At 41.2% G+C, this 22,086-nt stretch overlaps 2 protein-coding genes across 3 annotated transcripts in view; one reads left to right on the forward strand and one right to left on the reverse strand.

The window, feature by feature from the left end:
- The window catches only part of PPP3R1 (protein phosphatase 3 regulatory subunit B, alpha), a 59,974-nt gene extending 51,909 nt beyond the window's left edge, over positions 1-8,065 (forward strand). The window contains exons 5-6 of the mRNA XM_060170058.1: positions 602-786; positions 5,928-8,065. Coding sequence (XP_060026041.1) covers positions 602-786; positions 5,928-5,975 — 233 coding nt within the window. The 3' untranslated portion in view covers positions 5,976-8,065. The remainder of the gene's footprint in view (positions 1-601; positions 787-5,927) is intronic.
- A 4,138-nt stretch (positions 8,066-12,203) lies between these two features.
- PNO1 (partner of NOB1 homolog) lies at positions 12,204-22,018 on the reverse strand. Of its 2 annotated transcripts, none has more exons than XM_060170055.1 (7): positions 21,769-22,018; positions 21,322-21,534; positions 18,727-18,810; positions 18,473-18,533; positions 18,122-18,239; positions 13,633-13,703; positions 12,204-12,951 (listed from the first exon to the last, which is right to left on the reverse strand). In XM_060170055.1, exons 1-7 carry the CDS (start codon positions 21,973-21,975, stop codon positions 12,884-12,886), a joined length of 822 nt encoding a protein of 273 aa, XP_060026038.1. In that variant the 5' UTR covers positions 21,976-22,018; the 3' UTR covers positions 12,204-12,883. The 2 variants fall into 2 exon arrangements, with proteins under 2 accessions (XP_060026038.1, XP_060026039.1); XM_060170056.1 differs by having other exon boundaries at positions 12,207-12,951; positions 21,385-21,534.
- Positions 22,019-22,086: the final 68 nt, after the last annotated feature.

Here is a 22,086-nt window from a genome sequence, read left to right on the forward strand (position 1 = left end):
CTAGTTGCGGCGAGCGGGGGCTACTCTTTGTTGCACTGCATGGGCTTCTCGTTGTGGTGGCTTCTCTTGTTGCGGAGCACAGGCTCTAGCACGCAGGCTTCAGTAGTTGTGACACACAGGCTCAGTAGTTGTGGCTCGCGGGCTGTAGAACGCAGGCTCAGTAGTTGTGGTGCACGAGCTTAGCTGCTCCACGGCATGTGGGATCTTCCAGGACCAGGGCTCGAACCCGTGTCTCCTGCACTGGCAGGCGGATTCAGGGAAGCCCAATGTGGACCATTTTTAAAGTCTTTATTGAATTTGTTGCTTCTGTTTTATGTTTTGGTTTTTTGGCCATGAGGCATGTGAGATCTTAGCTCCCTGACCAGGGATCAAACCCACCGCCTGCATTGGAAGGTGAAGTCTTAACCACTGGACCACCAGGGAAGTCCCATAGCCCATATACTCTTAACCATTTTCACCTAGAGACATCTCTGTGTAGGAAGGAGCTGTCCTCAGAGTAGAATTCTAATTGTTTGGCAGCTTATTGTTCTCTCTCTCATTGAAAGTATTCGTTTGTGATTGCCTTTGATTTTGCCATTGATTCTCCTTACTCTCTTTTTAGTTGCTTTCCGTATCTATGACATGGATAAAGATGGCTATATTTCCAATGGGGAACTCTTCCAGGTGCTGAAGATGATGGTGGGGAACAATCTGAAAGATACACAGTTACAGCAAATCGTGGACAAAACCATAATAAATGCAGATAAGGATGGAGATGGAAGAATATCCTTTGAAGAATTCTGTGCTGTAAGTACATTCATTAGTTACACTTCATGAAAACATTTTTAATACCACTTAATAGAGAATTCCTTTATTTTGCCCTAGACATTTCTACTTTTGATTTTGCCTAATTGCTCCATATTCAAGGTTTTGAAATGTTCTTTGTTGTAAGTGTTACTGATTTTATTCTCAGTGATTGTCTGATAAAATGCCACAAGAATGGTACTAGTAACTTTTACTTATTATTGGTAGCCTCCCAAATGAACAGCTAGGTTGTTTGAAAATACTTTTGTGGGAAATATGAGTTCATGAGTTTCAGCTAGGAATCCAGAGGCTTGGTTTCATGAGGACAACAGAAATGGAGTCCCTGTCCGTCTTAAACTCAGCAGCTAGGCCTTGTAAAAGGGTGATTTTATTTTTCTAAGCTACTGATGGGTAGTCCTTGTACGCTGGGGCAAGGGCTCCACAGAGGCAGGGGCTACAGTTGTGGGAAGGCCTCGACAACTAGCTCTAGGTGGAAACTGGGGCAACGGCTTAGCTTCCAGTTTACTACTTCTCTTCTTTACTCCTGCTCCTAAAGCAAAGATACTAACTTTTTGATGTGTTAAAAGCAGTTTTAACTGTAAGCTAGAGATACTGAGCAATGCAAAGGAAAGACAAAGATAACAAAGAAAAAGTTTTGAAAAATTTCAATCATGACTGGGAAATCTTTCTATAAAAGACTTTCCTCTTCTTCTCATTTTTTACTTAGATGACACCAGGGAAAACAAATTACTTTGTGTGTTATATAAGGACTTAAGTATCTACTTCAGCATTTAAGTAGAAGTTCATGTGATCCTTTAAGGATCTTTCTTCATCTCAAGGGAATACTATCTTTGCATTTTGTTTCAAAAAGTAGGGTGGTGCTCTAGTTTAAAGAACACTCGAGGTCTTTTTGGAAGAGATTAGATAGGCTTGAGCCTTGAGATTTGGAACCCGTGCCAGGTGGTACTGCTCTGTGTCCTGTCCCTCCGTTGTGTCTCCTCCCTCACTGTTTTTTTATAAATTAATTAATTTATTTTTGGCTGCGTTGAGTTTTTGTTGCTGTGCACGGGCTTTCTCTAGATGCAGCGAGCGGGGGCTACTCTTTGTTGCAGTGCATGAGCTTCTCATTGCGTTGACTTCTCTTGTTGCCGAGTGCAGACTCTAGGCACTTGGGCTTCAGTAGTTGTGGCCTATGGGCTCAGTAGTTGTGCCTCATGGGCTCTAGAGCGAAGGCTGAGTAGTTGTGGTGCATGGGCTTAGTTGCTCCGCGGCATATGGGATCTTCCCAGACCAGGACTCTAACCCGTGTCCCCTGCATTAGCAGGTGGATTCTTAACCACTGCGCCACCAGGGAAGTCCTTCCTCCTTCACTGTTGCCAGTACTTGCTGAAGGACTCCCGTGGACGGACATCGCATTGTGTGCGACCTGAGACCATGCTGGTAGTGGCATCATAGGTAGCAGCCAGTTTTCGAAAGAAGGAAAAAAAAATAATTCCAAGACTTGAGGGAACAAAACAAAAAAGGGAAACTCTTGACTGGAGTGTTAATGGAAAGGATGTATATAAGTGAAGACTACTTGCATTTAGTAAATATAAACTAAAACTTGCATGTAAATCACTTACCAGTGAAAGGAAATTAAAATACATCCCTAGGTATAGAAATGGTACTGTTTACACTGAAGACATAAGCTAAGCTTTGAGTTTGTTTTTCAGCATTTTGTGATAAATTGCCTTTACTTGTATTTTTGGAGGGCATAGTTCAGGAATGAAGAAAAATGTTTTGTGTATTAAGCCAACTTTTTGGAACATTTATCAAGCTCTTAACTTTGGCTTCATTGATTTTTCTTTATTCTGATTTCTTAAGCTATAACAGTGAAAGAGAAAGACAGTTTATGTATGTATGTATGTATGTATGGCTGCATTGGGTCTTCATTGCTGTCCATGGGCTTTCTTTAGTTGCGACGAGCGGGGTCTACTCTTCGTTATGGTGCATGGGCTTCTCATTGCAGTGGCTTCTCTTGTTGCGGAGCATGGGTTCTAGGCGCATGGGCTTCAGTAGTTGTGGTGCATAGGCTCAGTAGTTGTGGCTCATGGGCTCTAGAGCGCAGGCTCAGTAGTTGTGGTGCATGGGCTTAATTGCTCCATGGCATGTGGGATCTTCCCGGACCAGGGCTTGAATTTGTGTCCCCTGCATTGGCAGGCGGATTCTTAACCACTGAGCCACCAGGGAAGTCCCAAGGAAGTTATTTTAAATAAGATCACATACTACATACCTACTTTAACATTTTCAGAATACTTTACCATGCACAAATACTATAAATGATTAGTGACAGGATTAAAGTTGGTGGACTGAACACATCTATTTACTTTTGCTTCCTCTCAAACCTCCACTGAAATTAAATGGGTTAAAAACAAAAGGTTATAAACCCACAAGGACCAAGTGAATAGCAGAGAGGATAGTTAACTAGATTTGGCAACTTATAAAGTTGAATGGTTAATTGGTTTAGCAGACAGGAGTAAAAATTCTAAGGTAGAAACTTGGAAAGCTGAGAAGCAACTTGGTTTATAAGGTGGAATCCCTGAAAGGCTCAGTTCCCTAACCTGATTCCCTGGCAGCTAGACTTGTACCCTCCAGGCAAGAGGTGGGACAGCCCTCTTTGGGAAATCTGATCTCCAGAAATGGTCTTAACTGATCACTCAAAGCGCAGGCCACAGTCAACAGCCCCACTTTGTATGTGGAGGCTCTAGTGCCCTTTCCACAGGAGCAGAGAGCCATGGATCACCAGACATTCAAGGAAAAGCCTCTAAAATGGATTATAGAGATGAGATAACACCTGAAAAAGAAGCTTGGAGAAGCAGGCTATGCAAGGCCAGTGACAACTTTCAAAGTAGAACAAAAATCTGTCATGGTTATCCTCAGGGATATAATATATTGGATTTTTGAAACAAAAATTGGAGAATATATAAAAGAGCTCTCGGACATTTAAACTTTGAAGTAGATTCTAGGAGGTCTAACACCCAGATGCTAGGGGTCCAGAAAGAAAATGCAGGGAAGGAAATGTCAAAAATGAATCAAGAAAATATGTCAGAATCAAAAGTAATGAGCTTCTTTGACCAAAAAGACTTACTGAGTACCCAGCATAGTATATAAAAATGTGGGCCTAGGCACATTGTCATGAAATTTTAAAACAAACAGATGGTTCTACAAACTTCCAAAGAGCTAAAGTAGAGGGGTAGGGGAAGGGTGTCATACAAAGAATCATAATGGTGGCAAATTTCTCAGCAGAGTTGGCAACTGGAAGGCAATGGAAGCATTGCCTTCACAATTTTGAGGGACAGTTATTTTCAAGTGAGAACTCTCAGTAAACTCAAACTAGGTGGTGGAAATAAAGACATTTTAGGTATGCAAGGCCTCCCTTTCTGGGAAACTACTAGAGGATGTGCTCCCACTATAAAAAGGTTATAAATCAAAAAAAGAAGACAATGTGGGATCCAGGAAGCAGAAGGTCCAACATGAAAGAAGGAAATCTCTAGGATGATGGTGAAGGAGGATCCATAGATGACAGGCCTGGATGGGAGCAGGTTGGAAAGCTCTGGGAGTGATTTCAAGACAGTAAAATTGATAGAATTACATAATATATTTAAGTGCGTTTAGAACAAAGTTTAGGGTTGAATTAATGATAAATACATAGAACACCTGGCAAGGAAAAAGATCAGTTATTAACTGTAGCAAAACAAATGTGCAGGAAAGAAAAAGTAACTATAGTACACAATTCTCTTCTGCTGTAAGTAGTATTCTATATAGTCATAAATAAAATGCTGAATTTCTGCCTAATCAAAAAAAAGATACAATTATTTGAAGCGTGGGAGAGGTGGGAAGTATATGTGGTAGGAGACAGAAGGGAGAGGTGTGTGTGAAAGTATAATCTTCATCTTCTGTGGTGGGAAGTCAGTGGATGATGCCTAAAACTTTGAATCCAAGAAAAAGCAATGTAGGGGTGTTATTTGGACACCTATAGGTAAATACTGAGAATCAGCTGAAAATTCTAAATGATTGCCTCTAAGTAAAAAGAAATTTGAGGGCAGGATAGCAAACTGCTGTTTTCATAACAGAAGTTGTAGAACTAGCTGGCTGTTTAAGCTTTCTTTTTCAAAAAAAAATTTTTAAGGTTTAAAAATAATACAGATGTAGCTATGCAGAACAACATGGATGAATCTCACAAACAACACTGAGTGAAACAAGCCAGACACAAAAGATTTCATTTATAAAATGTATAAAAGCAGACCAGAGTAACCTATGGTGTTAAATCATGATAGTGACCACCTCTGGCGGGCGGTGGCTTGGGAGGAGGGAGGTGGCCAGTGCGGGAAGGGGGCCACGGAAGAGCCCCAGTGATGCCCTCCCTGGCTGCTGTTTACTTGGGTGTTCGCTCTGAAAATTCATCAGGCTGTGAACATTTATGGTTTACTTTCTTTATATAGGTTATACTTAATAAAACTTATGCCCCAAATAATAATACAGGTAATTGCACTTCACATGGCCATGTCAGTATTCACTGAGGTGTCTGTAACAACTTTACAAGTATTTGACTCCATGGGAAAGTAATGTGCAGAAAATTTTATTCATTTATTACTTTTTGATATATTGTAGAACAGACTGACAGTGAAGCCTGCATTTGGTTTCTGACAGTTTTTATGGTAACATCTGGTTATCATTTAATATTAAACTACTAAAGGCCATGTCGAAACGACAGACCAAAGAGTGGGCCAAGTCCTGCATGTGGCCTGTTTTGTATGTTTTTGAACTAAAAAAGTTTTTTCATTTTAAAGTGGTGTTTAAAAAAAAAAATGGGAGAAGAGAATTCAAGAGAAACTATACATGGCCTACAGAGCTTGAAATATTTACTGCCTAGCCCTTTACAGAAAAATTTGCCAGCCCTAGTGCTAGAACACAAGAAAATGTTATCCTAGGAGAAGGAAGCCACGTAAGTTCTAACAAAAGGCAATGCAGGTTTTTAAAAACAACAGCTTCTGGAAATGGCTAAAGTAGTATGTTTTTTAAGCTGTAGTTTTGGTAAGGTGGTTAGACTAGTACAAGGGAGTCCGTCGAACCTGGTCAAGTTTGATTTGTTCTCTCTGTTGCAGGTTGTAGGCGGCCTCGATATTCACAAAAAGATGGTGGTAGACGTGTGACTCTTCTGTAAAGAGTACCACCCAACACTTTTGCTTTCTTCTCCATCTCTGAAGATCTGCTCAAGACGTCCAGCAATGCTCTCTGTGTATTTAAATGGAAGTATTTTTCTCTGTGAAGCCACATTTTCCAACATGAGCCTCATGAAGCCAACTAAGTGTTATTGAACTCTTATTCTCTCAATAACTCAGTGTAGCACTTTAAAGCTGAAGGACAGCAGCATGAAAAGAGCATATCAATGTGGTGAAGAAAGGGAAGGGGTTGGCTTTTTAATTTATTTTTCTTCATCTTTTATAACAAGAAAGTATCTATATATACATATGTAAATATTTATATATAGATATATGTAGCTTTCTATATGTGTAGTAGGTTGGCTTTAATTTAATATACTTGATTCAGAAGCAAAATGATAGAGTACAAAAGTGCCAAGCAGAATATTCAACATCCTTACTTTTATTTCACACAGTTTTATATATAGATTGAAGATTGTACAATTTGAGCCAGGTGTTAGGCCAGCTATTTTCCTTGTCCTGCCCTTTCTCTTTTGAGAGATTGACAAAGCATTTGTTAACATCTTATTATTTACCTTGATTACATTTTTGTAACAAAGGAGTTTGTAACTTTATTTATACCTGTGATATATTTCCAGGGGCTGTGTCTCATTGCTGCGCAGCTTTGACGACGTCTCTGCTTGAGCAGAAAGTATAGTTCAGCGCTGCTGCTCTTGTGTTCATATAGCAACAGCACAGAGCTTATGGCCACCTCATTCTGTTACTTCATAACTAGGAGCCATTACATTCACTAGATGTCCCTGAGTAAGTGTCAGTTTGTTGTGATTTTATTCGCAAAGGACAGAAGCTATCTGAGGCAATCCTGATTTATCTCGGACATGACTTATTGAAGAGTTCCTGAAATAATCATGTAACTGCTTAGGATATCCGTTTATTTGTTTCATCACATGGGTGGTAAATTGTCATTAAGCTTACGTTTAAACCATAAATTTCCTTTCTCTGTTTCAAAAGACTTGCAGCTAATCTAAAACTGGTGATATTTAATGTGCATGTGTGTATCTCTACACCCACATATACTTATTTATGACTTACATGGGAGAAACCTTACTAATCTATATGCCACAGAAGAGCAAAATTATATCCAAACTTATACCTCTTAAATTTCTTTACCACAAGGCATAGAGAGTGCATAATGGTGTTCTTGATTTGCCCACATACGTAACAGGTAACTTAATAAATTTGTGTGATATAAAAGTAGTTTACCATGTTCCACCACTTGATATTATCCCTTCCCTTTTCTGCAAAGGTACTATTGGCTGGAAGAAGACATTCTGGTTAGCTTTGTAGGACTGTAGTCTTTCCCTATATAGTTTTTCTAGAAAACTGGTTTTATAATCATGAGTGGGAAAAGGCAGGTTGAATCAAGAGGAAAGAATCTTAATTTGGGCACACCCGCCTGCCATCGCTGTTCCTTCAGCTGAGTGCTGCACGCCATGGGCTCTGTCTGTGAGAGAAATCCCGGTGCTTGGTGTCCTTGCATGACATGGAGTTTTGCATGTAGATCGATTTAAAGTATGTACCTCTTGTTTACATAATTTGCATAATTTAAAAACATAATGTTGCCAAACTTTGGAAATGTTAATGTTCAAACTGAAAATCTCCACTACATGTAACTTTCTTCCTCTGGATCAGTACGTGGCTTATAATCCCAGCCAGTGGTTTGATCTGTTCCAGTGTCAACTGCCATGTGCTCTGCTTCAAGGGGGGGAACTAGTCTTTTGTGAATTTTTTGTACATAAGTATTTGTTACAAATATTTTAGCAAATGCTTTCTATTTCTCTTGCTTGTGCATATCTTGGCTGGCATTACAGAAAAATAGTGCAAACATTATTTCCTTACTGGGGACTGAGGGTTTTTTCTTTTTCTTTTTCTTTTTTTTTTTTTTTTAGCGTGCGTGGGTGGGTGGGGAGGGATGGTTTATGTTGAATGTTTAGTTTTTCTTCTGCATGAAACATCATGTTGTGGGATCTTTAGAAAACTTCATACTGTATGAATAAGAAAATAAAATATTTGAAACTTGATTGAGTGTATTCACAGTGGTCTTCAGGCTTTCCCGGCCGTTGGATAGTCGTTTTTCACTCTTTCACATTTTTTAAAAACTCTAGTAAGTTGACATTTGATCTTTGACTATGAGCCATAAGTAAGTCTGCTCTGTCACTGGGTGAAAACACAAGTCATCACAGTGACCTGCAGAACCCGGTGTGTCACCCTCCCTCTGCTTCCAGCCTCCTTTGCCTCCGTGCTTCCCCAAGCCTTTGGCGTGCTTCCTCTGTAGGCCTGTGCACCGTCTCTTCACCCCCCAGGCTACCCACAGGGAATGCTTCCAAGGGTTTCAGCCGTGTCCTGGTTCAACAGGAACTCTCCTGGCCACCATTTAAACACACTAATACACCTGATTCTCCTTTACCCCACTGTTTTCTTCCATAGCATTTAACCTCTTCTGACATGATTCACTTAAGCATTTTGTATTTGTCTTCCCCGGTTATGGAAATGACACGAATGAAAGCTCCCGAAGGGCAGGGATTTCTGTCCCTTGTTCACTGATAGACCTGGTTGTCTAGATTCTGCCTAGTTCTTAGTGTTTAATGAATACGTAATCAATGAATTAGGTAATAGGAGACACCTTGTTTCTACAGGTTGTGATGTTAAATTCTATCCACTATTTTCTCACTTCATAAAAGGTAAGCATTAGTATAATTTTGAGACTTTTATTCATTCAGCAACTCTGGAGGGTTCCCACGCCATGCCTGCACTGTAATAAGCACTTGAGGTTCTTGTGACGGGAAATGATGTACCTGGCCCACGTGAATTATGGGCTCTCGGTGTTTTATACCCAGAACACCCATAGTGTCAGGCATGCACTAGTTATGAGATACTGTGCACTGGATTCCTTGGCTCTTTGAACTAGGAGTATAGGTTAGTTAGGCCTAAACCAATAGTTAACATTTTAAACCCTAGGTCTCCCTTTCTTTACCTAGTTCTAATGGTCTTAAGAGTAGAAAAGATGACGAAGTGAAACAGCAATGCACAGAATGGGAGAAAACATTTGTAAATCGTGTATCTGCTAAGAGATTGCTATCTAGAATATGTCAAGACTACGACTCAAAAACCACCTGATTAAAAAGTGGGCAAAAGGACGTGAAGAGATATTTCTCCAGAAGGATACACAAATTGCCACCACCACGTGAAAAGATGCTCAGTATCACTAGTCATTATGGAGATGCAAACTAAAACAAGATACCACTTCAGGCCCGTCAGCACTGCCATCAGCCAAATAAAAGTGTTGGTAAGGATATGAAGCAGCTGGAAGGCTTGTTGTGCATTGCTGGTGTGGATATCAAATGGTGTAGTCATTGTGGAAAAATGGTATAATGGTTCCTCAAATTAAACACAGATTTACCATATGACCCAGAAATTCCACTTCTGGATACTTGCCCAAGAGAAGTGACAGTAGGGACTAGAAGTGTTGGCACACCCGTGTTCATAGCGGCATTATTCACAGTAGCCAAAACTTGAAAGCAACCAAAACATCCATGACAGATGGATAATCAAAATGTGGTATATACATACAATGGGATGTTACTCAGCCATAAAAGGAAATTTTGACACATGCTGTAACACACATAAACTTTGAAGACATGCTAAGAAAAAAGAGCCGGTCACAAAAGAACAAATACTGTTTTTTGGGGGGGTTTTTGCGGTCCGCAGGCCTCACTGTTGTGGCCTTTCCCGTTGCGGAACACAGGCTCCAGACGCGCAGGCTCAGCGGCCACGGCTCACGGGCCCAGCTCCGCGGCATGTGGGATCTTCCCGGACCGGGGCACGAACCCGTGTCCCCTGCATGGGCAGGCGGACTCTCAACCACTGTGCCACCAGGGAAGCCCAATACTGTGTTTTTTATATAAGTTCCTGGAGTTGTCAAGCTCATAGAGACAGAAAGTAGAATGGTGGTTCCCAAGGGCCAGGAGGAGGGGGAGGTAGAGTTAGTGTTGAATGGGTACACTGTCAGATGGGGAAGATAAAAGTTCTGGAAATGGTGGATGATGGTTGCATGAGAACGTACTTAGTGTCACTGAGCTGTACAGTTCGAAATGGCTAGAATGGTGAATCATGTCTATTTTACCACAGTTTAAAAGAAAGAGTAGACAAGATGGTAGAAATCTTTCTGGATACTTTCCAGGACTTAGAAAGAAATGCTGTTCAAGCTCATACATGTCTTGAAACAATTTTTGTTTTATAGAATGGATTTTTGTTTTGTCTGCATTGGGTCTTTGCTGCTGCACGTGGGCTCTCTCTAGCTGCGGTGTGCAGGCTTCTCTTACTGCAGAGCATGGGTTCTAGGCGTGCGGGCTTCAGTAGTTGTGGTGCACGGGCTCTACAGCACAGGCTCAGTGGCTGTGGCGCACTGGCTTAGTTGCTGTGCGGCATGTGGGCTCTTCCTGGACCAGGGCTCGAACCGGTGTCCCCTGCATTGGCAGGCGGATTCTTAACCACTGCACCACCAGGGAAGTTCTTCAAACAATTCTTAGTCTTCAGAAATTCCCACATGCTCAAAAATCGCTCATTAAATTAGCTCACATTTTAAGCTAAAGTCCACTGCCACTTCCACCTTTTACTAACCTTGGGCATTATAAATTTATCAGCTAGCCAGATCAAATTAGCGAGTCCTTGCTCTCCCAAACCTCCTTCAGATTACTGGTGTCTCTGAATGATTTCTTTCACCAAATGAGTAATTAACATTTGTATAATCCAAGCATTTTGCAAGCTGTAGGATAGTTATGTACACTGTCACCGTGTACTCAATAATCTAACATTAAGCATGCTGTCCCATGGTTCTGGAATCAGGAAAATCAGGTCTCTTTCCCAGATGCTCAATGAACATGAGCTTTCTTCTCTAGATAGGATGAGAATTGGAGTCCAAATCTTCTGGAACGACTAGGAGGAAACAAGTTCTCTTCCCTTACCGGCCACTGAATATCTAAGAAAATACTCCTCTTTCATGCTCATTCCCCAGCCAAGTAGCAATTAATATGTTAATAAACTGTTACATGATGTGTCCGAAATTGTACTAGATACTGAGAATCTAAAGATCGGAGGCTTTAGGGTGGGAGGCAGACACTAAAATAATCACAGGTTAGCATGACAGACGCCACAGAAATACGGATAAGCATCGCTGAGGTTTTTGGTTATTAGATTTCATGTCCAGGCCTTAGAGAAGAATTTGAAGAAGTGATTTGATCCAGGTCAAGATCAACTCCCACTGCAACTACCACTGTGATATAGTCAGATTTATTACCTCTATTTTTTCTTCATTATTCCATTCCAGGAATTAGCTGGGTTTCCTCTAACATTTTGTTTCCCTTTCAAGCCCCAAGCAGTGCTGATTCCCTGGGGGTTGGGGATGTTTGCCCAGGGAGAGGCCCAAAACTCAAGACGGTAAAAGTTCAGTATCCCAAATTTTAGCAACTGCCCAAGAAATATATTTGCTCTTATATTACTGATAGTTCTAACTACGTAAGAAATCTTCAAAAGGAAGTAAATACCAGAAGATTACTTCACTTTAACATAGAAAACCCGTGTTTTTCCAATCAAAATGATGCTCTTTAAGAATCAGCACAAAATGTTTATGGTTACGTAGCGATGGTTCATCTCAGCCAAGCGCTTTGGAAACCTGATTAAAACTGTGGACCCATTCCTTAGAAAAGTACACCCTAAGCACTCACAATTTTGCATATAACTTCCCGGACAAAGCGTGGCGGGTAGGCAAGTACCTCCTGAAGCCTTTGCAGGCTCCAGAATAAGGCAGTCCCAACAAATTCCTTTTCAAAAGGATGTGAGTAAAATGATATCCACATACACATACACTCTCCATGCTGTTGTGTTGCCAAAGGATAAAAAAATTACTGCTGGGACATTTCCAGCAATTTCCCACTGGATTCCCACTGTAATATTAAGTATATCTAATCCCAATGCAATGTACAAAATAGTTTGGGATAGTGGCACATGTAACTAATAGAAAGCTTAATAGCAATACTTTAAAACAACACTTTTTCTAGTTCTTACATGTACTTTCTAATACTCCTATCATTAAAGTTTTGGTCAAGGGTTGCAGAAATGTACAAGAGAATAACATCAGTTTAATGAAGTAGGTTCCTTTCATTAAAAAAATGCATAATATAAATCAGAACATTTAGGCAGACACCTGTTAAAACAATCTATTACATTTGCAGAATATAGTAGTTTTCTTAGGGGTAAAAATATTCTTTTATCATATTTCACCTTTACTACTTAGAAGAAGTACACCCAAACACTGGTAAGGTCTGACTGCTTTCATTAAACACTTATTTAAAAAATAAAACTCCTTCCTCACATCAACCTTGTGATGTAATCTTTAATTTTACAAACTGCAAAAATAGGTACAAATATTAGCCTTCCTTGGTCCACAGAGTATATCCAAACTGCTGCTATGACCTGGGTCTAAAATATTCACACACCATCCAGTATTAAGGGTCACAAGTCAAGAGAGGTTTTCTGAGATAATTCTTTTAATTACAACTCATAGAGAAGAAATAACTTTTTATAAATTTATAAACAAAAAACTTGGAAGCTAATATAGAACTGTTTTTTTAAATAAGTTTCCCTCCAAATGAGAGGATTATAAACTATGCAAATCGATATGTGATTTAAAACGGAAAAAATAAATTATACTTAATGTGCTAGTATAAATAATGGTATCCACGACTGAAAAGTTCTTCACATGGTGTCTGGTGACCACTTGTAGAGGGGAAAGGCATTTTCTCTAGAATTCAAAGACAAGGTAAAAAGTCTCTGATTTGAAATCAGAATCGGTCTGCCGCTCTGCTAGCCACAGCACGGATATTGCCATAAACCTTTGATGGAGGATTTCCTGCAGGAGAAAATAAAAAAGATTATCCACACGTATACATATAGATGCTACATGGAAAATGGTCTGCAACTCTACAAAGGACAGGGACATTTTCCGCTGGATCTACCTTAAATCGACAAAAGAACCATAAAGGAAACCACATAAATATTCTCCAAAGCACATTTTAAATCCTAACAGCCAAAGACTCCGAGTTGTCAAAACGTTTCGAAAAGCAGCCAGTCAGACCTGGGCACAACTGACCTGGGCACCGCGGTGGATCCCACACATTTCTCGAGCACGCGCTACAACCCATGGCTCTGACCGCAAGTGTGGTTTGAAAATGGGACTAAGTCAATCGATTAAGATGACTGACTGATGCTGCTCAGCAGCTCCCCTTTGGCTGAACCTAAAACAATGCTGCCTGCTATTCTGGAAGGGCTCCCTAGCGCACCTCATCAGGGGAGGCGGCGACGATGTAAGCAATGTAATCCAATAAACCCTTTCTCTCGGGTTTGCACATGGAATCCAAGCAAAAAGATTCCTGCTTTCTCTCTGGGCCCACATTTGCCAGCCCCCAAGAGTTTCTGCTTGCTACCTTTATCATCACCCTGACCCTAAAGTGACCTGCAAATGGGATCTGAGTTCCTAAATTCCCTGTTCTTTTCCTTCAGAGAAGACAACATAGGAAGAAACTGCTGTTACCCAGGATGAGGTTGCAGATAGCAGTTCTTGCCATCTTGATGTTTTGGAAAGAACCAAGGATGTGAACTTTCCTGCAAGAGATAAAGTGAGACAGGTTAGCAACAAAAAGCATTTCCTTAACGAAGTCCCATGATCCAGAAACTCTGGAAACTCATGATAGATACAGATGCCTAAATAAAGGTGGTGGTGATGGCCGCACAACTCTGTAAGTATACCGAAAACCACTCTGAAGGGGAATGATAAGTGCATGACATCCCAGTAAAAAATTATGAGGGAAAGACATAAAAAATTAAAAAACAACTCAGTTCTTTAAGACCCTTGGTGAATAATGGCTCCTATCCACTGAGTGCTCTCCAATACGCTAGGGCTTTACATACATGTTCTCATTTAATCCTCGCATGAGCTTCATCAGGCAGAAGCTATTCCCACTTTACATACGAGGAAACAAGTTAGTGAGAAATCAAAACACCTGTCCGAGATGACGCACTGGCAGAGCTGGGAATATTAAAGTACCCAGATGCAGGTAATACTGTACTTAGTTAAAACATGTTTGTATTTTAACTGCAAAGCTTTCTGAAGATTATTTAGGGACTTCCCTGGTGGCGCAGTGGTTAAGAATTCGCCTGCCACTGCAGGGAACGTGGGTTCGAGCCCTGCTCCGGGAGGATCCCACATGCTGCAGAGCAACTAAGCCTGTGCGCCACAACTCCTGCGCTCTAGAGCCCGCGAGCCACAACTACTAAGCCCATGTGCCTAGAGCCCGTGCTCCACAACAAGAGAAGCCACCGCAATGAGAAGCCCGTTTGCTGCAACTAGAGAAAGCCTGCACGCGGCAACGAAGACCCAACACAGCCAAATATAAATAAATAAAAATAAATTAAAAGAAAGAAAAAAGATTTAAGATTCTCTAAATTTCTTCACTACTCTCTGGAGATCATCCAGACCTTTTTACTGGGCATTCCTTGCCAAATAGTTCGAATTAGACTGAGAACATAGCATTTTGCTTTTCTGAGCCCATCTTCCAAAATATCAGTAAACTTAGTAAACTGACACCAAAATCTTCAGGGGGGACGTCAAACAGAACCCTCTCCCTTCCAAAGGCTCAGGCATTTCTGAAATTGGGGTAAAAACGAGGCTAAAAACAAGAGAATCAGTTAAGTCTGTTCAGGATGATCCCCAGGTTTCCTTCCCCACTCCGGGCAACCAGGCAACCACCTTACTACCCCTCTGTAACTCTGGTAAAATTAAGGGGTGGGGCTGCTCACTGCAGAAGGTGAAAGCCCTGGGGGCTGGACCAGGGGCACCAGGCACAGTGGAAGTAGGAGCACCATGACGAAAACAGGGGCAATGTCAAGCAAACGTCTGCACGATGAGCCGCGAGACTTCCAACTGTCTTCGTGACTGGGCTCCCAGAGTCTGTCAGCAGAGAGACTGGAGAATACTTCTCTGGGGAGCCTGGCCTGCTCATTGGGAAAGACTAAAGATACTGACATCAGGGCTTCCCCAAAGAAACAGGCTGGCAATCATCCTAAGTGAAGCCTACAGGCCACCAGCCCCCCGCCCCTAGCCCACCCACAGGCATCCCGAGCCCAGGTTTCTAGTCTGCTCCTTACGGCCCCACCCTTAACATATGACGCCCACACTGAGGAACCAGAATCCGAGGAAAGCACCCAGTGCAAAAGAGTAGAAGGCACAACCAGCAAGCGGAATAAAGCAGTACAGAAACAGAAACTCTAGGGAGAAAAGAAGAAAAACAAACCAAAATAAACCCCCAAACCAGTGAGATTAGAAAAGCAATTTTCAGGCACTCATGAATTGACAACAGGATGTTAAGAAAACTGAATAGAAGGATTAGAAGATGAAGTTGCAGGAAGGAATTCTGAATGAGAATGATTTACAACAGATTTGTATACTCGGCCAGAATAGAAGACATCTTCCCAACCAGGTCTCACAAAATGTCCTTCCTGTGCTAAGCGAGCTCCAGGACTACCTACCACCAAAACAAGGAGGACGCAGGACAAAGAATCCAAGAACCAAGGGATTCAAACACCAAAGGGGCAATGGTGAAAGAAGGAGCCGGGATGGCAACTGTGTGCCAGGCAGAGGGTAGCAGTGCTTCTGGAACAGAAGGCTCCAGGAGAGATTTCTAAAATGTCTGATGCATCTGAGTCCACCAAGCGGAGATACAGACAATGTATGGCTTTCTATTCAATTAGTACACTGAAATATTGAGAAAGCACACAGAAACATAAGAATTATTTCTTCATGTGACAACAAAGTTGCAGAGGACAGATAAAGTAACCACAGTACACCACCTGGCTCAGCTGTTAATACCCTGAGCACCGATTTCATGCTCAGGTAATACTGAGCTTGAGTCGAACCAAACCCACAGTGTAAAGGGAGGGGCAAGCAAACGGGAGCGCTGGAAAGGTTGAGCATGTGGGCGGAAGTGGGGAAGTCCAAAAGAGGAATCTTCATCTTTCACAGGAGAAAAGCAACAGTGAATCTGAGGGGGAAAAATTAAGCTGCTATACAAAGATATTTGGAAATACAGAGGAAAAATAATTTTTACAGGTCAGCTAGCTGAACTTGAAGACTTGAAATTTCCTCCCTCAGAGGAGGGGGAAATGGAAGCAGACAGGAGGAATTATTTTAAAGTATGTGTATGTGTAACTTCGATAAAAACAAAATTCTGTGAAGTACAGCATGAAAGATGAGGAGATACAGAAGCAAGGATACATACAGTGTGAGTAGTTTTGCTGCTAAAACAACCAAAGCAATGGGGCAGTGGTTGGAATGGCATACAGGTCCCAGGACATATAGGTCACATTCTTTCCCATTTGATATCCTGAATGTATCTGGAACAAATGGTTTTCAGTTTTATATTTTGTTCACATCCTACTGTGATCTCTGCCAGGTTTTCAGCAACTCATCAAAAATAACATTTATGGGTACATAACAGTCCATCTTATGGCTGTATCACAACTAATATAAATTGTTGAACATGTGGATTCCAATTAGCCTATTTACAGCAAAAACTGCAAGACAGTACATTTCTTTGCCAGTAGTTGGCACTGAAAAAAAACCTACTACTAACCCCCAACAAAATGGAGAAACTTGAAACAACATGCTAATTAAAAGAAGCCATATATCAAAGACTACATATTGTGTATTTCCACCCATATGAATTTCGAGAAAAGGCAAAACCATAGTGACAGAAAGGAGATGAGTGATTGCCTGGGAATTGGGAGGGGCTGCAAAGATGCACAAGGAACTTTTGGGTTGATGGAAATGAGCACAGTGGGATCACAGGACTGCAGAGTATTTGCCAAAAACCCATTGAATTATATACCTAAAACAGGTGACTTTAATTGTATGTAAACCACACTGTAATACAGCTGTTTAAAAAATTAGTTCAATGAGTAAATTTTAAGTTAACCCTTAGAAATACACTGATACATTTATAAATTATAAACTTAATATGATGCATTAACCATAATTGGACTAGCAAATCAGTTACATTTTAACATTTCTAAATTAACAAAAACTTTTAGGGCTGTTTATGATATTTTAAAGTGTGGTAAACATTTCAATTTTTGAAATTTCTAGTTCAAAAGAGTTTTTCCCATGGCTCCGTGGTCCCAACTCCAGGCTTAAGTCATAAAAGGTCAAAATTATAACACACCTGTCTTCAGGTAAACAGGGCCACCAATATAGTGTTAACAGTTTTCTATTTACAGTATAAAAAATAGTCTAAAATTCAGATTCGAAAATAATGGTGAGTACTTTGGTTCAGAGCAAAGATGAGATGATTTTAAATAAAATTATTTCTGGATTTAGCAGTAGGCAGGTCCCTCCTCCTCTCAGTCAACTGCTTCGTTTCCCAACTTCATGGCATTATATAATCTCTGCGCCATCTGCCAGTAACCCCAAACTGGCAACAGAGCGGCTTCAACCTCCGGCAGGGAAGGGTAATCCCAGCTTGACTTCCTGCACCCTTATTTTAAGCCTGTATCATCTTATTGATGTTCACATATAACTGCTCTCTAGTTTTTCCCACAATGTGCAATGGTCACCTTCCTTTTATGAAAGGCCTTTATATATACGTGCATGTGTGTGTATATACATTTATGTTTTTCTTTTTTAAAGGAAAGTCTCACGATGGCATTCAACACACCTACTCCTTGCTCTCCTCTACTGATTTAATAGATTCTCCTGAGATACTATTTCAATCTTCACCTGTCATATAATTTCTTTTAACAGTGATTCTAAACATTTCCTTCATTACTAATTGAGAAAAAGGCTATAATATCTAAGACTTTCTCAACGAAATCTATTTTCAAAGTAGGTAACTATTCATCCAGAACCATATCCTGACAAAGATTTAGTGGCTACGTTATACCTAAAATACAATCTTTATCACTTCTTGAAACCAGCAAACGATCAACTATAAATTATGACAATAATTTTCTCAAGATCACATACTTACACATCAGCCAGAACTATCCGCGTCCGTGTCACGTTCTCGATGGTGAATTTGGTTTTTCCTCCTTTGCCAGCGATTCTTCCTATTGCCCTCGACAGGTGGTCTCCCTTTAAGGGCTTAACTAAATGAGAAAAGCAAGACCTCAGGAGGGAAGCCATCCCAGCATCACCCACTTCCATGGGAAGTTTAATCATTAGCCAAATTTCCCTACTGAAAGACATAAAACACATTTTTGAAAAGCTGCTAATAACACAACTCAACTGATGTGACTGGAAAGCTGAGACTCAGGTACAAGACAAAGCAACAGAAAAGTACCATCCAGTAGTTCATATGAAAAGACCACCATACACTCACCATCTGTAATTTCAAAAGACTCTAGGAAGAGGTCATCCAACCTAATGAGGGCAAGTGCGTCCTACAATACAGAAATACACACTGTGAAGCTCTTCCATTCAGGCACCTGCGAATGAGTGTTAAGCTAACTCTCATAAATTGTAGAACTACAACACTCAAATTAAAAAACAAAACAAAAAAAAGCCCAAATCCATCAAAACAGTCATATGGCATATTTTCCAAGCCCCCATTTCAGATATCATGAAATCACTCACCTCTACCTGAAACCCAAGAAGAAAGGCTTTCACAAAATCAGCTGCTTTTGTCAGAGCGCTAACATCTTTGGTTTCTTTACAAGTCTGTTTAAAAAAAAAAAAAAAAAAAAAGGTGTGGCTACGGAGCACAAATTATAGCTCGGAATGAAAAAGATAATATTCTAACGAACTACTAGGACTGACCTTTCCAATTATTATAATTTCCTTCGCTACCACCCTTCCCCAATATATTCTCTATGACCCAGTTTTTGGTAAGTACCGTGTTTAATTTTCAAAACAAAACTTTGCTAACTCCAGAACTGGGCAGTGCCCCCCAAAGACTGTCAAATGACTTACTGTACTCCAAGGCTGATCTGACTCTGGAGTTACCAGCAAGATTCCTCCAATGGCTCCCATTCTGAAGGACCTCCATCCTCGGCCCATCCCACCCAAGCTGGTCCTCTTCTCTTCTCCTTCAGTGCAGTCTCCCTGGGAGTCCTGATCTAATCTCCCGACTTCAACCATCATTCCTGTGCTGATTTTTCTTTCCCAAAGCCACAACTCTAGTACTAATTACCAAGAATGGTTTAAGCAGGGGATCCTGCCCTCAAAGAGTTTATTCCATAATCACAGATACAGGTGCTATTCATAAAATGCGCATCCCTGTAAATGATGTGTACTACAAAGGTGCTTGACACACTATAGCTCTAATCTTCGTGTCAACCTAAATTTAAGTAAGATAAATACTTTTGTATTTGAGGAAACTCAAGTACCAAAAAGTAAAAAAATAAGATTTGAACACAGATCTGATTCCAAAACCATCATTTCTCCTCGCCCACACAGACTCACAATTGAGTTGAGGAGACCACATATTTGACAAATTTGAAACCATACAGGGTTGTGTAATGGCACATATAAAACTAGATCCCAGTTGCAATTCTATATGTGACTTTAGGCAAGTCCCATGAATGCTCTAGGTCTTAAGTTTTCTCATTTGTAAAATAAGGAGGTTGGAATGGAAGAGTCCCTACTAGCACTGATGACCTTGGCCAAGAAACTCCTTGGCAAGTTTCCTCACATCTGTTAGATGGGGTATGTCATCTACCTCATAGGGCTGTCCTGAAGACCAAAATGACGTAGTGCCTGCCAAACCACTGCTATGTGTCTGGCACAAAGCAGTATCAACAAATGTCAGTGGAATCCAAATTGATGGTGCTGCAATTCATAAGACAGTTAAGCACAATAAACGTTTAGGCCCTGAAGACAAGACTGAAAAATGGACTGACGGTAAAGGAGAAAGAACTTGAGCTAGACCCTGAAAGATGATGAAACTGAGGAAGAAAAAGGGAGTAGGGAGGAGAGGGCCTTCAGAGAGCAAATCCATCCATAATGACGGACAGAAAAATGTTCAAAGAGATGGTGAGAGAACTTGGGAATGAGACTTCTACTTGAAAGGCAAATTCAGTCAAAAACTTTTATCTTTCAGAATTACTGAAGATACCAAGATATCAATAAAACCAGTGTGGTCTGAGAAAATTAATCTGGCTCTGGCATAGAGGATGGAGTGGTGAAAGGAGGTTTAAAGCAATGAGGTAAAGGACACTTATAAGCAAACAAGAGGTTTTGGCAGAAAGCCATACAAACCTGAATGAAAGTGCCAATGGGAACAAAGAGGAATTCTACTGTCAAGTTCTGTATTTTAAACTTTGCCAACTATTTAGACCAGTGCCTCCCTGCTTTATTCCATTATTCTAGTCCTTCAACAGAGATGAGTCTATACCAGTCCTGATAATGAATCGTTAAAAAGAAAGATATAATTACTTTTGGTCACTGATTTTGATACAAAATTGGCACCCTGAACCCCCCCCCCGGCTTCCCTGATGGCACAGTGGTTAGGAATCTGCCTGCCAGTGCAGGGGACACAGGTTCGAGCCCTGGTCTGGGAAGATCCCACATGCCGCGCAGCAACTAAGCCTGTGTGCCACAACTACTGAGCCCATGCACCACAACTACTGAAGCCGGCGTGCCTACAGCCCGTGCTCCCCAACAAGAGAAGCCACCACAGTGACAAGCCCGCGCACTGCAACGAAGAGTAGTCCCCGCTCGTTGCAACTAGAGAAAGTCTGCATGCAGCAACGAAGACCCAACACAGCCAAAAATAAATAAATAAATAATTAAAAACAAAAAACCAAATACCCCAAAGTTTACTACTTTTATTTGTCTAACTCCTAGACTGACATCATGGAATGAACAAATGAAAAAGTAAATAAACACACATACATAATTTACACTTAATACTTTTTTTTTTCAAAAAAATACCACTAAAATATATAGCACCTGTACTGCAGCAAATACTTTGGTTGCTTATTTAAATACTTCTGAAACATGACAACCTCTTTACTAAGCCTTTTCTCAATTAAAACAGAACATTATTAAAAGTCTTCTAAGACACAGCTGGTATTTTAGTATGATTTCAGACCGAACTTATGAGTTCAACTAATAATTGTGTTGTATGCAAATTTTGAAGGCATTTGAGAGGTTCAAACACTAAAATATATTAGAAAACTGGAAGAAAATCATTCAAAATAAGCCTCATTAAGGAAAGTCTATTCATACCTTTTCATCCCCGTAGAAAAGAGAAACCGCAGTATATTTGAAAATAGTTAACATTATCCTCACCCTGATTTCTATATTCCTCGATTTCAAGTTAAAGCGTATCTGAAGTCCCAAATGCTCCACAATAGGTGTAAATATCTTCATCCAGTTCTCTTTTAAGGGAGTATATCTGTTAGCTGGGACTGGAATTTTTCTGGTTTCTTCTTTCCCACCCTATGATACAAGAAAACACAACTCAGGAGTTGTCTGGAGGAATAGGGGGTGGGTGGAGATATGAAACAACAGCTGATTATCAAAAAGACCCCTTTAACTGGACGAATTAAACATCAGGAGAGTCACCTCTCTAAGAGCTTCATGCCAGAAGAAGCTTCAACATCACCCAGAGGCCACCGTCCTGACCCGCCTCTGGCCCCTGCCCCGTTCCTGTCCCTCGGTCCCCGCCAGTACCAGAAACCCGTCCCCGGAGAGGGGCGGGAAGACGGGCCTCTTGGCAGGCCGGGCCTCCTCGGTGTCCATGCGGGACGCGTCCCCGCCCTCCTCCGCTGCGGACAGCTGCTCAGCCTGCCGTTTCTTCGCCCGCCGGCCACCTTTTCGGGTGACCTGGGTGAAGCCGGCCTCGGCCAAGGGACTCTGTGCCTCCATCTCGGTTTGCATCCTCAAGAAACTCCAGCGGAAGCTTGCTGCTCGAACACGTGCTGGGCTGCACAGCGCAGGCGCGCCTCGCAGGACCCAGCCTTCGCCAACCAGCCCTAGGGCTCCTCCCCC

This window comes from Lagenorhynchus albirostris, chromosome 13 (assembly GCF_949774975.1).
Source record: "Lagenorhynchus albirostris chromosome 13, mLagAlb1.1, whole genome shotgun sequence".
In the NCBI taxonomy this organism is placed as follows: Eukaryota; Metazoa; Chordata; class Mammalia; order Artiodactyla; family Delphinidae; genus Lagenorhynchus; species Lagenorhynchus albirostris.